Source organism: Mesocricetus auratus, unplaced genomic scaffold (assembly GCF_017639785.1).
Source record: "Mesocricetus auratus isolate SY011 unplaced genomic scaffold, BCM_Maur_2.0 Super-Scaffold_100022, whole genome shotgun sequence".
Classification (NCBI taxonomy): Eukaryota; Metazoa; Chordata; class Mammalia; order Rodentia; family Cricetidae; genus Mesocricetus; species Mesocricetus auratus.
In genome coordinates this window covers 29,191,609-29,208,446 of record NW_024429203.1, presented here as the reverse complement: position 1 = coordinate 29,208,446, position 16,838 = coordinate 29,191,609, and the positions used below count along the sequence as shown (strand labels likewise).

General features: G+C 39.2%; 1 protein-coding gene across 2 annotated transcripts in view; it reads left to right on the top strand.

Moving 5' to 3' along the window:
* The first annotated feature begins 1,269 nt into the window (after positions 1 to 1,269).
* The window catches only part of Bco2 (beta-carotene oxygenase 2), a 28,004-nt gene continuing 12,435 nt past the window's right edge, over positions 1,270 to 16,838 (top strand). The window contains exons 1-5 of one of the 2 annotated variants that reach the window (XM_005069499.4): positions 1,270 to 1,457; positions 7,437 to 7,631; positions 14,207 to 14,418; positions 14,799 to 14,914; positions 15,870 to 15,972. In XM_005069499.4, the coding sequence (XP_005069556.1) occupies positions 7,468 to 7,631; positions 14,207 to 14,418; positions 14,799 to 14,914; positions 15,870 to 15,972 (595 nt within the window). In that variant the 5' untranslated portion in view covers positions 1,270 to 1,457; positions 7,437 to 7,467. Of the gene's footprint in view, positions 1,458 to 7,436; positions 7,632 to 13,946; positions 14,006 to 14,206; positions 14,419 to 14,798; positions 14,915 to 15,869; positions 15,973 to 16,838 lie in introns of those variants that run through there. The other variant, XM_021226797.2, reaches the window with a different exon arrangement.

The window sequence follows — 16,838 nt, the reverse complement described above, 5'->3', positions numbered from 1 at the left end:
TCATATATTTGACTAATAAAAATTTGGCTCGAAATATTTTCATGTGATAAAAGTAATAAAATAAAAATTGAAAGTTACTATAACCTGTCCATTTATTTTTTAAGTGCCATGCTCTGTAGAACCCAGGTGAATTCATGGTACATCTGCCTCAACCTCCTTAGCATCAACACTAAGGTTATGTACCATCAAGTCTGACTGTCCAAGTGCCTTATTATTTATTAACCACATTGATTTGTGAAGTTGATTAATTATATTTAGAAGCCTTACCTGTAGGGTTGATGAGATGGAAATTGGTAATATGGAACTCAGGATGTCAGCTTATACATGGCTTTGGTAGACCACTTCAATCCTATGAAAATGTGAAGCTGGATTTGGTCTAGAGGATCTCTTATCAGACTAAATAACTCCTCTTCTTATACAAATAAAGTATAGCTATGATTTTATTCAAAATGACCTATTTAATATATAACTACATTAGTTGGATCAAAAAAGTTGTAATCTCCACTTTCAATCATATAAACAATTTGGTCTTCCAATATGTATTTTCCAAAATAAGGAATTAGAACTTGGGTACATTTGCATAGGGCACCACAAGGAATTTGTATTTTCATATTAGACAGAATCTTATCTCGCTGCCTGTAAACTTCAAAATAAATTTTTATTTCATCAGGTTTCTTGTTTGCTTGTCTGAGGCAGAATCTATGTTGCCCTAACTCACTAGAACTCACTGTGTATGCCAATCTGACCTTGAACCCTTAGAGAGTTCTAGCTGCCTCTGCCTCCAGAGTGTTGGAATTAAAAGAGAAAGAAGGGAAAGAAAGAAAAGAGTGGGGCATTGAACCCCATGTCTTGATAGTTTTGCTTCCTAGCAGTATTAGTTACTTAGATTCTCAAAGATACTTGTGAAAGTACTTCATGTCCTGTCTGTGCTTTATTGTGAGAAAATGCTTTTTATAAGATTAGTGAATGTAGAAGAAAAGGGATTAAATGAAAAGGAGAAGGGTGAGCTGTAACCTGTTGGTCTAAATTTGGACTTTAAACTGTGTTTGAATCATTCAGAGGGAGAGAAGTTGTGTAATGAACCCCTGAATCTGGTTCCATGGACTTAAGTATAGGTAGGGGCAGATTCCAAAAAGGGATGGCCAAGGAGGGAGAATATAATTGGTCTGATTTTAATGTTGAAACAAAGATTGCTTATAGTTGGTTGGGATACATGCCATGGAACTGAGACTAAGTTTACCAGTGTTTTGAGGCCCCACCTCTTGCCTGCCCTTCCTCAGTCTCATTTTGTTACAGAGCCAGAGACAATTCAGGCTCATTATTTACTTATTAAGGCCAGTGGCTTCGGATTTGGAAATCTTGAGTCCTTCCTGCTGCCCCTGAGCTGAGTAATGTTTCCTCAGATCTTTCTCCGTTCCTCCAGGGCCTTCTTGCCACTGCAGTGCGCCAGCTCCCAGGTAGGGGACTCCCCCAGCCGCTCCCTTCCTGGTCCCCTTCTTACCAGTGTGCAGGTGGACTGCTGTGCCGGGTGTCCTGACGATTATGGCGGACTTCTGAATTATTCCCTCTGTGTGATGCAAGCAGCAACTCCACAGAGGGAGAAGTGAAAGTAGACTGACAGAATTGGTTTACTCATCGTAAACAGCCATTGTGTTTACTCAGTTAATGCAACCCTCTGGGGCAGGATTAGCTCTAGAGATTTTTGTTGGATACCTCATCAGAAGGCGTTTTTTCTTTTCTGACTTTTCCCAACTGAAAACTACTCCTTTGTATTCTGATGAAATGTTTGGTTCTCCTATTTGCATTCTCCAAACTGGTTTCAAACTCTGTTGTTTTCTTTGGTAGTTTTCTATTATAGCTAGTATTTCAAAAATTTATTTTCAGTAATCTGTTTGATATAGAACTTCCAGAAGTTGCCCTGATATACACAGTAAATTATAAAATTGTCTAATCACTTAGTGCTTGCAGTGTGTAAGACAGTGTGTTAGGTGCTAGGACAGAGGAGACGTAAGCTAGACTTTGTGTTCTAGGAACACTGCTAGGAGAGGTTGTAAAGTATACTTATCTGTATCACACAAGACAGCAAGATAAGGAGCACAGGAAAGCTATCAACAGCTGCAGTGAGGAAATGGGGATGTGGTGCTTAGGAAGCAGGTGACCCAGAAACTGGAGTTTGGAGGTTAAGTTGCCCGTACAAATTTCATATAAAGGATATGGGGAATATTCTGGGTGAAGAGAATAGAATGATTATGAGAAGAGATTGGAGAGTAGCTCAGTTGGGCTGGAATAAACAGCTAGGTTGGGCTGAGACCATACAAGGCTTTCAAGTTCATGGTCAGACAGATTCAACAATGACAAGTGACTTGTGAGTTATGCAGGGATAAACGATGCAGCCAGATTTGTACGTAGGAAATTTGATTTAGTAACAGTGTGTCTCTGCCTTTTTCTTATCCTTGAACTGGTGGAAAACCATCTCCCCTGCTCATCCAGATAGAATCTGTAGTCCTAATGAGATATTAGGATCAATTGGCCTAATGTTTCTTCCTTAAGATGTGAAGGGGCTCAAGTAACTCACTAAGTAGGATGTTCTGGTGTGCAGAAGACTTCATTCCTCATTTAGTTTCTCTTTCCAACTTCTCCAGCTGGGAGCCTGTTCATCCAGTTAAGAGTCAAGGGCCCGAGTTAGGCAGTAGGAAGGAAGTGACATGTAAGAAAGAGAAGTTGAGGCATCTGTGCTCAGGAAGATGTGCTTAGGTTAGGAAAAACTGTGTAGTCCCAGGGAGGAGAGACTGGTGAAAATAAAGTTGCCCATGCAGAATTTTGAGTTTGGGAAATTTATACATAAGCCACAGAAGTCTTCCTTTTCAGATTTCCCCTACTGACTCTGTGCCGCTGTAGTCAGAAGATCTATGTTGTAAGGTCAGGGAACAAGATGAGTTCAGTGCCCACAGAGAGACTGAAGTGAGGTGTTTCAGCTGGTGTAAGAACTGATCAAAAGGGAAGGTGAAGAGTTGAGAGTCATGTCTAAGACATAACTAGAGAATTTAAGAGCCAAGATGAGATTACTAAGGAGAATGCTGAAATTAAAGAGTAAAGGTCCAAGGTTAGACCTTGACATTTATATGGTGATAAGAGGGAAAGGATCAGTAAGGGAGATTAACATTTGCAAAGTATCATTATACTTAATTATGATGGTAGATATAAGCAGGAATCATTAACTTCTCTTAATCATTATTTTATCTTGAAAAAAACTTGAGGTTTGATGGGGTTAAGATGTTTGCCTAAGGTTGCCAGCTAATGAATAAGGAAGCTGACAAAAAGCATAATTAGAGGATAACAAAGTTAAAATAGCAATTAAATGTTAGAGTAACTTGTCTCCCAACCAAGAACAGAAACAGGTGTAAGGAGATGGTAACAGTCATATCAAATACTACAAGAAGTTTGAAAAGTACAAGATTGCCAATAACATGGAGTATAGAGCATACAGATATCTAAATATAATCTAAAATGAAGGGCCCTTAGAGATGGCTTAGAGGTTCTGAGCACTGGCTACCTTTCCAGATGGTCAGGGTTCCAAGTTCCAGCATACACAGGGTGGCTCACAACTGTCCTTCATTCCAGTTCAGGGACATCCAATACCCACTTCTGATCTCTAAGGGCAACAGGCATGTATATAGTACAAAGACATGAAACGTGCAATATTACAATTCATGTATCTAGTGGGAGTGTTCAGTTTAGTTTTATGTAAAATAGCTAATCTGCTTTTTATTGGGGAATTTTAATCTGAGAGGAGGATAAGATAAATTCACCACTGTTTATAAGTAGAGTAAGAAAAAAAAAACCCAAGATTTCTCTTTGCTTTTTTTCCAAAACATTTTCTTAATACCCCTAAATACTATCTTTTGTTCCCACCTTTTTGTATACCTGCTTGCTTCACCTCAGAGACTATGTATTATTATGTGTGGAGTGGAGTCTAGGAATTTGGATTTTTGCTTCTGTACCAGAGAGTAATAGGGTTGTATTTTTGTTGCACAGTCTTCAGACAGGACAGAGGCACTGGAGTGACTCATCCAACCCCTTAGGCAACAAGTTCCTCTTGTTGAGTTTGGAGGCTTTTTAGTCTTTCAGCAATGTCTAGCTTTTTGTTGAAAAACTAAAATAATTCAAAGAAAGAAAATCTGTAGTGCATCTATTGTATTGATCATTAAAGGTTAAAAAGTAATACTAAATATTTGGGGGGTATGTATTGTGTTTTAAAGCTTCCCATAAACTTGCATGATCACTTATTTTCTTAGGTATGATAAAAATTTTTATTTCTCTGTCTTAGAAAAGAAGAAAAAGCACAGAGAGGTTAAAAAACTTTAAAAACGACTTCAGAGTTGAACCTAGGCATTCTGACTATGTATGCTCTTTAAAGGAAGTAACATTTGAGTTAGACCTTGAACAACAGGTAGAATTCTTTTTACTATTTCTGGTGTGTGTGTGTGTGTGTGTGTGTGTGTGTGTGTGTGTTTGCATGTATATGTGCACAGGCAGAAGCTTGGGGTTGGTAGCAGGTGTCTTCCTCAGTTTCTTTCCACCTCTATTTTTTGAGATAAGATCTCTCTCTGACCCTGAAACTGATAACTAATTGTGCTAGACTGGCTGGCCGGCCAGCAAACCGTAGACTCTTCTACTGTCCCAGTGCTAGTGTAACAAGACTTGCTCCTACACCCAATGTTATTGTTGTTCTTTATGTGGGTGTTGGAATTGAACCCATGCTCCATGCTTGCACAGTAAGCAATTTATTGACTGAGCTACCTTCCAGTCCTCCTTCCTCCCCTGCTCTCCTCCCACCTTTCTGAGACAGTATCTTACTTTGTAGCCAGGCTGGCATCATATGCTCCTCCTTCTTTACTTTTCCAGTGCTGGGATTACAGTTGTGTGCCACCACAACTGCCAAACATTCTTCTTGTCTTTTTTATTTTATATTTCAGTGTTGGAATCCAACACTTCCTCTTGTACATATTGGGGGAGAAGCACTTAATCACTGACCTATATCCTCAGCTGTAATTTTCTTAGGGAGAGGCTTTGGGAAGGGCATTCAGAGCGAAATAAATATTGTTTGGGAAAACAAGAAAGAGCTGAGCCTGACTGAATTGTTATATTTATGAAAGTAAAAGGTCACATTGCTTCAAACTTAATATTTCAAGGAACTGGACCATATACTATAAAATAAATTGCCAATTACATCTCAGGTCTTTGGATGCTTATCTGTTATCTTTTTTCTAGTCTAGTAAAAAACCTCTATGAAGTAAAGGATTGTAGACAGTATTAAAAGTAACTTTGTTATATTTGACCACACGTCTCTGCATTCATACACTACTATCTTGTGAAGTCTTGTAAGTATGAAATAACAGGGATGATGCAAATGTCATATTGATGTATAGTATAGGATTTTACTCTTGTATCTTATTGATTTCATGTAATTTTATAGAGTATTAGTGGATAATTCATGTACACATGTACATACATACATACATATATATGAAATTAAATCTAAATCCTGCTAAATACATAGAGACCACAGTGCTATCTTTGGGGTTATGGTATGGCTTATCTAAGGTACCATGATCATTGTAACTATGGTAATATTACATTGAATGGCCACCATTTTTTTATCATTTTTTATTTTAATTTTAAATAGCTTATTTTACATGTCAATCCCAGTTCCCTCTCCCTCCCCTCTTCCCGCACTCCCCTTCCCCCCCTCCCTCCCACCCTATTGCCAAATCCTTCCACATAGGGGATATCTAGAGTCTGTCATTTTACTCTTGGTAGGGTCAAGGCACTCCCCTAAGAGTCCAGGCTGAGAGAGCATCTCTCTTTGTGCTATAGGCACATGAAGACAGTTTGTATACCAGGGATAGACACTGATCCACAGCTCAGGGCCCCATAGGTTGCCCAGGCCTTCTCACTGACACTCACATTTGGGGGGTCCAGATCAGTCCCATGCTGGCCTCCCCACTGTCGGTCTGGGGTCCAAGAGCACTCCCCTGTTCAGATCAGCTGTCTCTGCTGGTTTTGCCAGCCCATTCTTTGCCAATTTGCTCATCACTCCTCTCTCTCTGTCACTGGGTTCCTTGGGTTCAGTTCAGTGATTAGTTGTGTGTTTGCCTCTGCTTCCATCAGTCACAGGATGAAGGCTCCCGGATGGTTATAGACATCAAGTTCATTATCAGGAATGGGCATTCGAAGTGGTCCCTCCACTATTGCTTAGCTTGCCAATTGATGTTATACCTTTAGATCACTCGAGGTCACTCTGGTGCCTGATCTGTCTTCGATCCTATGATTCCCTCTTCCCCCTATTCTACCCCCACCCCCTCAACTTCCTGTTCCCCCATGACCAACTCCCTTCCTCTTTACCCCCTCTATTCTTCCCAGGTCCCACTCCCCCCCACCCCTCGCCGTGTTCCCCATCGAATGGCCACCATTTTTGCTCTAACAGCTAAATTACTATTAGCACCTCTGGAGTTAATATGTGGAGTTAATATAGGAAAAGAAAAACATTGTTCAACTATGAGAAATGACAATAGTAGTAATTAAACTATTGAGTTTACACTTTGGTAGATTATTACTGAGAGAAACATAAGGGTTGTTACGGTTCAGAATGGAGAATCCATGTTAACTTGAGAATAAGGAAATGGAGAGAGGAATTCCTTGAACCAGACCAGTGATTCATTGCAATGGACATTTGCTAGTAAAGCTGGTTGGACAAAAGGGTCTACTGTGTGTGTGACACACCACTCCCAATACCACCAGGATGAATTCAGAGATGTGGGAAAGGTGGGAATGATGGAGAAGGGAAGAGGTTTTTATTTTCTGTTTTTGATTTGTTCGTTTTTTTTTTAAATTTTCTTTGGGGGCCACTGCATGAGTGAGGGGAGAATATGGAGACTGAAAGGTGAGCAAAACTAGGGTTCATGATGTGAAATTTCCAACGAATCAATAAAGAAATTACATGTTAAGAAGAAAAAGGAAAAGGAAAGAGGAATTTGGAGACTATTTGGTTTAGGTTCACATTTCCCTCCAGCTTCCAGTCTGTGGGGGTGGGGGGAGATAAGCATGTTAACAGGAGATCTGTAGCAGTGTATGTGTGTGCACATGTGTGTGCTTGTATTTGTAGGGGAATAAACATGTTAACAAGAGATCCTGTAACGCTGTGTGTGTGTATGCACCACTTGTGTGTGTGCAGATGTGTGTGCTTGTGTCTGTGGGAGGATAAACACGTTAGCAGGAGGTCATGTAACTGTATGTGTGTGTGTGTGTGTGTGTGTGCGAGCGTGTGCGCGGGTGTGTTTATGTCTATAGGGTAATAAAGACATTAACAAGAGATCATGTAACAATGTGTGTGAGCACGTGTATATGTGTGTGTTCTTTTTGCTTCTCTTTCACAGTTTTGAAGAAGTAGGTGGGAAATACCAAACCATGTTGAGACAGCGCAAGAATCTACCGTGCATTGCCCCGCTGTTGACCACTGTAGAAGAGACTCTGGACACTGTGTCTGCTCGGGTCCGAGGATACATTCCTGAATGGCTTAATGGCTATCTACTTCGAGTTGGACCTGGGAAGTTTGAGTTTGGAAATGATAAGTAAGCCCAGATTTTGGAGACCAATTTGGGTTTCGTAGTGTGGTTTGATTCTATGGGACATGCATTCAACTGTCTTTCTTTACTGTGGTGATTGTTCTAACCCTTTGATTATAGATAGGGAAATTGTTACCTAGAGGAAGAAAAAAGTTTTTTTTAAATTTTGTTCCCTCACCCTCAGCACAAACTGTGAATTTGAAGTTCTCTTTGGGTTTATGCCCCAAGAGAATCATGCAAGGGTCTCTGTAAGAGTACCGAGATATTTCACCATAAGGACCTGAAGGAAGGGCACCGCCTTCACCTCCTACCTCTTTTCCTCTGCCACCCAACCTCCTAGACACAATAGCCTCTTTCAGTTCCTCATATTTTTGCTCAGTATCTTGGCATCAATGCTTTCTTACCTGTCTTACCTCATCTCTCAGGCCTGATTTTTGTCCTTCAGATGTCAACTCCAATCTCACTTCCTTTAACGCCTCTTGTGACTTCCCATTCTATAAACACCAGAATGACTGCATTACCAGTTTTATATACAGCACTATCATTGTCGGTGTCTGTATACTCTGTTGGTTTGTTTTTTAAAAAGACTTATTTATCATTTATTTTATTTGACTGTCTTGCCTACTTGAAAGTATATGTGTCCTAAATATGCCTGGTGCCCACGGAGATAAGAAGAGGGTATTAGATGCCCCAGAAAATAGAGTTATGGATGGTTGTGAGCCACCATATGGGTTTAGGAGACTGAACCCGTGTCTTCTGTAAGAGCAATAAGCACTATTAACTGCTGAACCATTTCTCCAGCCTTGTTTGTTTTTCCTTGTTTATGAATGTTAGCTGTGTTCCTCTGCTAGGATGTAAGTTCCACAAGGGCAGAAATGCTTCCTAATTTATCCAAATGTTCCAAATATCAATAGCCTGTAACTAGATAGCTAGCACTCAGTAAGTAGATACACTGGCTGAAAACCCAGTAAATCTTTAGGATATCATTTCTTTGTATGAGATGATGGGCACATACATATATGGCTAGGAAGTAATCTACTTTGTAACATTTTTAAATGTTGGAATTTTTTTGTATGAAAATTTGATGTATAGCAAAGTTATTGGGGTGGTGTAGGGGTGGACATGTATTACCTGATACATTCTCTCTTAGAAATCTATGTTACTCTATGCCAGTCTTCACCATTATTTATATAGACTTTTTTTTAAATTGCAGTCGTCTAGGGACTTGCAGAGGACCCGTGTTTGAGCCCCAGCACCATATAGTAACTTACAACCATCTGTAACTTCAGTTCTACATCATCTGATGCCCTTTTCTAACCTCGCAGGCATGCATGTGGTACACATATATACATGCAAGCAAAACACTAATGTACATGAAACAAAATATATAAATCAAAAACAAATTCAACAAGAAAAGAATTGTGCCACGTGGTGGCACACAACTTTAATCGCAGCACTCTGGAGGCAGAGGCAGGTAGATCTCTGTGAGTTCAAGGTCAGCCTGGTCTATAAAGCTACACGGAGAAATCCTGTCGCTTTGCTTTTTAAATATTTATGCTATCATAGCAGCAAGATAGCTTAGTGACTAAAGGTATTTGCTAACAAGCATGAACCAAGCCCACATGGTCAAAGGAGAGAACCAACTCCAATAAGTTGTCCTTTGACTGTCACATGAGTTCTGTGATGTGTGTGTGTGTGTATAGACACACACACTTAAAATTCACACTTTATGTTGCTACAAAGTAGGGATAATCATTCATTTGAATGACTTGATATTTCAGAGCTTATTACCTTTTAAAAATTGAGCTATATGTGTATATATATACACACACACACACATATATATCATAAACTTACTATCTTAACTACCTACAAGGGTACAAAGGGTACAGGTCAGTGACTCTGAGTTCATTCATCCTGTTGTGTTTCATTACATCCATCCACAGAACTCATTTCATTTTACAGAACTGAGTGCTCTACTGTAAGAGCTAATTCCTTCCGTTCCTCCCTTCCCCTGCCAACTACCACCCTACTTTTCTGTCAGCTACACCAGAGCGTGTGCCTGACTATCACAGTCCATCACACCTCTCCATCTGTTTTTGGAAATAAGCCAAGGACCAAGAGACTGAGATTTTCTCGGGATAATTTTAAGAAATGTTTCATACTTGCAGACATTTTAATTTGCTGAGCCTTGTCTTCAGTGAATAGCATGCATGAAATGCAGTGGAGTGCCCCACCCAACTGCTACAAGAGGCATTCAAGTAGTTACTTTAGAGGTCAGATTGCTGGTGGGAGGAGAGAGGATGGAGGCTGCGGTAGAGGTTGAAAGTGGAGAAAAATCAAACAAAGTACACAAACCAATAGGTAACATAGTGAAAAAGGACAAGTGGGAGAGCTCAAATAGACAGAAATGAGAGAGAACAAAGAAGTAGTCATCGAAACAGAAAAAAAATCTGTAACAGAGTTTGTAGGTCTCAATGCAAATACATTTGAAAACCTTGAATAACTTTCTAGGAAATATGAATTACTAGAATGGATAGAGATAGAAAATTTCAGCAGATTGAGCTTTAGGCAGCTAAATACACTTATTAAGGGTGTATGCTTTAAAGAAAAAAAGAAATGAGGCTTAGATTATTTCAAAGACGATTCTATAAAAAATTAATATATGAGGTAGATTGATATTGTTTTATAAATTATTTTAGGGCCCTAGAGATGGAAGGAAATGTCCCAGTCGACTTTATGAGAGAAGCATCCTTTCAATATATAAAGACAGTGCAAGAACGGAAACATCAAACTAATTATAGGTACATATACAAAAGAACAAAACATAAAACAGTAATTTGGCTGATTATTGGTGGCACACGCCTTTAATCCCAGCACTCGAGAGGCAGAGGCAGGCGGGTCTCTATAAGTTCGAGGTCAGCCTGGTCTACAAGAGTGAGTTCCAGGACAGCCTCCAAAGCCACAGAGAAACCCTGTCTGGAAAAACCAAAAACAACAACAACAACAAAACAACAAAAACCCCCCAGTAATTTGACACTGACAAATTGTTTATTAACCAACAGAATCTAACATCACATTACAAATAAAATTCACAAAGATCAAGTAGAATTAAGTCCAAGAAAGCAAAGTTGGCTCATCAATAGGAAATCTACTCATATCACATTAATAATTGGCTTCAGGAAAAATAGTTATAGGATTATCTTCATAGGTGCTGAGAAGACTTTGTTGAAATTCATTATTTCTCATAAAATGTTCCAGGAAAATCAGACTTAACAGATGGTTTCTTAATATGACTTAATAACATGTTAATATATGATACCCTGTCTCTCTCTTCATGCTATATCTTTATTTAAAAATAGTAAGGCTAAATTGGGGACTGCTACAAGTGTTTTGTTGTTGGTGTTTGGAGTTTCTCTGTGTGTAGCCCTGCAAGTGTCTGGTGGGTTTTTTTGTTGGTTTTTGGTTTTTTGCTATACCCAGGAAAGATGTTTGGGGTTTCCACTGCTATGCAGTAACACAGCATCAAACCATATGTAATTAATGTAATTAACAGTTAGATTAAAGGTATTGATGATTTAGGGGCCAAAGCCTAAGTAAAGAAGTAAACCCTCCCCTTTCAGATGACAGGTTAGTAAACCTAAGAAACCAAAATAAATAATAAAAAGTAAACACGAGAGTAAAATTCAAGGTAACAGGATGTAGAAATATGCTGTTGTAGAGAACATCACTCATGGTAGCAGCAGATTAAATACTTAGAAGAGGGACTTGGCTCTTGGTGTTTCGTTTGGAGACATGGGAACATGGTCTTGCTACATAGCCTGAACTAGCTTTGAATTCAAGACAAACTTCCTGCCTCAGTGTTATGAGCACACAAATATAGATTTCCACAATGCATAATGTACTGAATGACAATATGGAGTAACTTAGAGTAGGGCATAACCTGATTTCAACTTTCTGCCACTAAGGTGCTAGGATGACAGGCTTGTTCCACTGTGCTTAGAAACAAAAAGCACATTTGAACCAATGGAAAAACCACCTCTTGTTCTTGAACAGAATGACAGCATTTAAAGGTGCATTTTCATTATTTATAAATACATTATGATATTAATAAGAATCCCAGGAAGCTATTTACAGGAAGTTAGACTAATTAATATAAAAGTTCATATGGAGAAATAAATATGCAAGAATGATCAAGAACACACTGAAAATGGAAAGTGTTAGTGTTCTCCAAGACATTAAGAACACTGTAAATTCTCTACAATTGAAACATTATGACGCCGTTCAGGAAAAGGGAGCAGATAACAGAACAGGATGCCCAGAAACAGAGCCACAGCTTGTCAAACTGAGCATCTGATGAAGACAGCATCTGAAATCATGGGAATAAAGGAGCCTTTTTTTCTTCTTTTTCCCTACATTTAAAAAATGTGGTAAAATACTTAACATGTAAAATTTACATCTTAACCATTTTAATTGTACAGTTCAGTAGTAGAATTGTGTATATTCACATTGCGAAACATTTTCAGAATTTTTTCATCTTGCAAAATTGGAACTAACCAGTTAAACAGCAATTTGTCATTTTCTCTATCCTCCAAGTCCATTAGCTAACCTTATTCCTGTTTTTATAAACTTGAATATTTAAAGTACATTTGTTTAGTATGTATAATTGTGTGCACATTCATGTGTGTATATGTGGAGTCAGAGGACAGCTTTCAGGAGTTGGTTCTTTCCTTTGGCCATGTGGTTTCTGGGCTCAGACTCAGATCATCTGACTTGGCCACTGTGCTTTTACCCACTGAGCCAGCTCTCTGACCCTTTGGGTACTTCTAATGTCATATATAAGTAGATCATAGTGTCTATCCTTTTATGACTAGCTTATTTTACTTAACATAATGATCCTCAAGGTTCATCTTCCTTTTTTTGTTTGTTTGTTTTTTGAGATAGGTTTTCTCTGTATAACAGCCCTAGCTGTTCTGGAACTCCCTGTGTAGATCAGACTGGCCTCGAACTCACAGAGATCCGCCTGCCTCTGTCTCCCAAGTGGTGGGACTAAAGGCATGCACCACTACCGCCAGGCTGGTTTTCTTCCTTTTTAGTGCTAGATAATAATATGTTGTGTACTGTAGAGATGGTAAAATTTCTCCTCATCCTCTTGTGATCTTCACTAATCCCAAGAATTAAATCAGCAATTGGGAGGATTAATAGTGGGGGAAATGTCATATAAATTCTGTTTGCTAATGTTTGTTTGTATGTACTTGGGAACCTGTGGAAGAAAATTAAAAGCCATTGAGTATGGTGCAGGCCTATGATCTAGTAATTGGGAAGCCGGGGCAAGGAGATCACAAGTTCAAAGTTAGCATCCTCTACATAGCAAGTTTAAGGCCAGCCTGGGTTATGTAGGCAGACCTTGTCACAAGCAAACAACACACACACACACACACACACACACACACACACACACACACACACACACACACACACACAGAGGGGTGGGGAAGAGTCATCTAGTGCCAAAGCCTGGATAGTAGCTTGGCCAAGAGTAGTAAATTGGGAGAATGTGACAAGGGTTGGAGCTAGGACATTTAGTTATGAGAAAGTTACTGTCAAAGTGAGTGTTTGTTTAGCCAGGTTATAGTGTTTTCTCTTTGCTTCAACTCCCTGTCTCCAGGTACAGGGATGTCTGTCTTCCTTCTGATCAGCAGCTGCTGACCCTCAAGAATTTCAGACTCAGAGCAGTGTGTCAAGGCGGCATATTTGGTAACATACATGAACCTCTACAACTGGTTCATTTTTAGTTATCAGCAGATACTTTTATTCTGTCTTTTGGCTCCCATGAGTAATGTTGACTTGAACCTGAGTGAACAAAGACCAGCCCTGATTCCAGGAACCATTCTTTTCAGGCAGTGCACTAGAAATTACCTATTAAAGTGATAGAACAGGATTGGCAAGATGGTCCAGAGGGTAAAGGTGCTTGCTTCCACGGCTGATGACCTGATTTCAATCTCCAGAAAGGATGGAAGGAGAGAACAGATTTCTGCCCTCTGCCCTCCACACTCATGCCATGGCTCATGTAAAAATAAAATTTAATGCATGGAACATCAAAGACCTGTAAACAAAAAATGTAGCCTTGTTTTGAAAAAAATTATCACAGCCAGTATAATGATACATACCTCTGATCTCAACACTGGAGAGGTAGATGCAGGAGGACTATGAGTTTGAAACTACCCTGAGCTATAACCCTGTCTCAATAATAAATAAATAAGTTAATTAATTGAAAAACAAAGAGCTATTATATGATCTTTTCTTTTTTGTGTTTGACAGATTAAATGCTTGATGTCATCAGCATGGGCAAGGAAGGTTAACATCTTTGTCAGGGCCAGGTGAATGCAAGTTGCTCTTTCCTGTTGTAGCCCAGGGAATTCAGAATACTGGCATTCCTTAATTTCAAAATCTCTGAGTTATTGGTTGGTGTGGGGCACGTGCCATTTGCTTACCTTTATATATGGATGGCAGAAATATCATTTTAACCCTATGCTTTTCTTACACATCAGTTAGTTTCTATTGTTTCCTCCCATTTGCAGATACAATCACTGGTTTGATGGAATGGCTTTGCTTCACCAGTTCAGAATGGAGAAGGGCACAGTGACATACAGGAGCAGGTTTCTACAGAGTGACACATACAAGGCCAACAGTGCTGGAGATAGAATTGTGATCTCAGAATTTGGCACACTGGCTCTTCCTGACCCGTGCAAGAATATCTTTGAACGTTTCATGTCAAGGTTTGAGCCTCCTGGTAAGGATCCCTTAAAATGCCAGTGGTCATCATTTAAATTAGTATCTATACAAATAGAAGTATTGAACTATATACATTTTAAAATACATTTTTATTTATATGCATGGGTGTTCATGCAGGCCAGAAGAAATTGTTGAATTCCCCTGGAGCTGGAATTACAGATGGTTGTGAGCTGCCCTAAGTGGGTGCTAGGAACAGAATTCAAGTCTTCTGGAAGAGCAACATGTGCTCTTAAATCTTGAGAGATTTCTTCAGCCCTTGAAAAACACACTGTGTATGTGTGTGTGTGTGTGTGTGTGTGTGTGTGTGTGTGTGTAAGAGGGGGGCATTGAAATTTTCTCCCTCAGAGCATGTACTTAATGTCTGCTACTTGATTTCAGTCATGACTGACAACACCAATGTCAACTTTGTACAGTACAAGGGTGATTACTACATGAGCACTGAGACCAATTTTATGAATAAAGTGGACATTGAAACTCTGGGAAGGATGGAAAAGGTAATGTGTAGGCCCAAATGAATAAAACAGATTCCAATTTTCTTTCTATTCAGAGTTCCTTGAGAGTCTAGATAGCTAAGGGAGAAAACAGAGGCTCATCTCCACAGAAACACAGGCACCCATTAATTTAGGCTACCATCACCTTCTGTCAGGATTATAATGCTGTTGGGTTAGTCTTCCTTAGGGTAATCCCAAACTCCTACCTTAGTTTTAACATCACTAGGCCAGGGTATAAGGGATATAGCCCTGACAGGCTCATGTTCTTCCTAGGCACTGTAACTACCAGACTAGAAGTTGTATAGACCCATATTTCTTGGCACATTAACTAATACATTTTCAGGAAATTTTTGTTGTTGATTCAGTGTCTTGCTTTGTAGCCCAAGTTGGTCCAGACTCACCATATATCCTTTTTTTTTTTTTTTTTTTTTTTTTTTTTTTTGCTTTTCAAGACAGGGTTTCTTTGTATTGTTTTGGAGGCTGTCCTGGAACTCACTCTGTAGACCAGGCTGGCCTTGAACTCACAGAGATCCACCTGCCTCTGCCTCCCGAGTGCTGGGATTAAAGCTCACCATGTATCTTAAGCTGGCTTTAAACTTGTGATCCTCCTGCCTCAGTTTCCCAAGTGCTGGAATTACATGTGTGTTCTACCGCCTCAGACTAAAATTTTGATTTTAGTTTTGATTATATTTGCTATGCTTATTTTGAACTTTGCCATGACATTAGATAAATCTGTACAGATGTTTTTGTTGGTGGCTGTGGTGCTGCTGCTGGTTTTTATTGTTTTGCTTTTCATTTGTTTCTTTTTCTTGAGCAGGAAAAATAATTTTGATTTCTCAGAGGTTTCTCATATCATACTTTCATCATAGAAAACTTGCTTCTATGCTGTAAGCTAATTTATGTTAATAAAGATCTATTGTGTATTATTTACAATTCTCAAATGACCTTAAACCCTCAGGTGGACTGGAGCAAATTCATTGCTGTGAATGGAGCTACTGCACACCCTCATTATGACCCAGATGGAACAGCATACAATATGGGGAACACCTATGGGCCAAGAGGTGAAGTGAGGATGAAAGTATTTTTAGATATAATTAAGGGTAAACTGTTTCCCAAAGCTCCATTATGTTCAAAATACAAGCAGGAAGTATCACTTGGAAGGTTCCAAAGAGGCATTACTGAGGTTAAAATACGTGATTTATCATTAAGGATGTATTCTGTGATCCTTTTGTGCCTATGCTGAGCAACTGATTTCCTGTATGTCTTTTTCAGCATAACTTACATTTTTATGTACCATTATAAACTTTGGGTGTTTTAAGCATCATAGTCACATATCTCTTGAATATGAACTTTAAAGATATACTGTATTGTAAAAGCAAGAAATATAAAGTGCTATAGAAAAGGGGTGTGGGGAGGGCCCACTGACTACCACACAGAAGTAATTGACAAAGTGAGTCAAGATCATAGTTGTATGGCATTCACAATTCTGTACACCATATGCTGGTCATCTACACACTTCCAAATCTGCTGCCAGTCTGCTCCAGAATGTTCTAGTAGTTAATAAGTACAGATAATGTTAATGGAGTGCTTAAGATGGGCTAGGGATAAGCATATTTCTCTGTGTTTTCTTTAATCTGTACACACCAACTCTCGAAGTGTGCAATCCTATTATCACCTCCATTTTACAGGTGAGACTGTTTAAGTCATTTGCTTGAGCCAGTGTCCTTGTCTCTAAAGCCAGACCTGAAACCAGACCTGACTTTAAACACAAAGGCTTGCTGTGAGTCATTCTGTTGGGCCATTTTATTAGTTTTACATCACTGAGTCCAGAAGGCTATATTGATATTATTTAACATCCAGCCTCCACCCTGTAACCATTTCTCCCTCCGCTTACTCAAGACCTTTAAAATTATACACCCACTCTCTC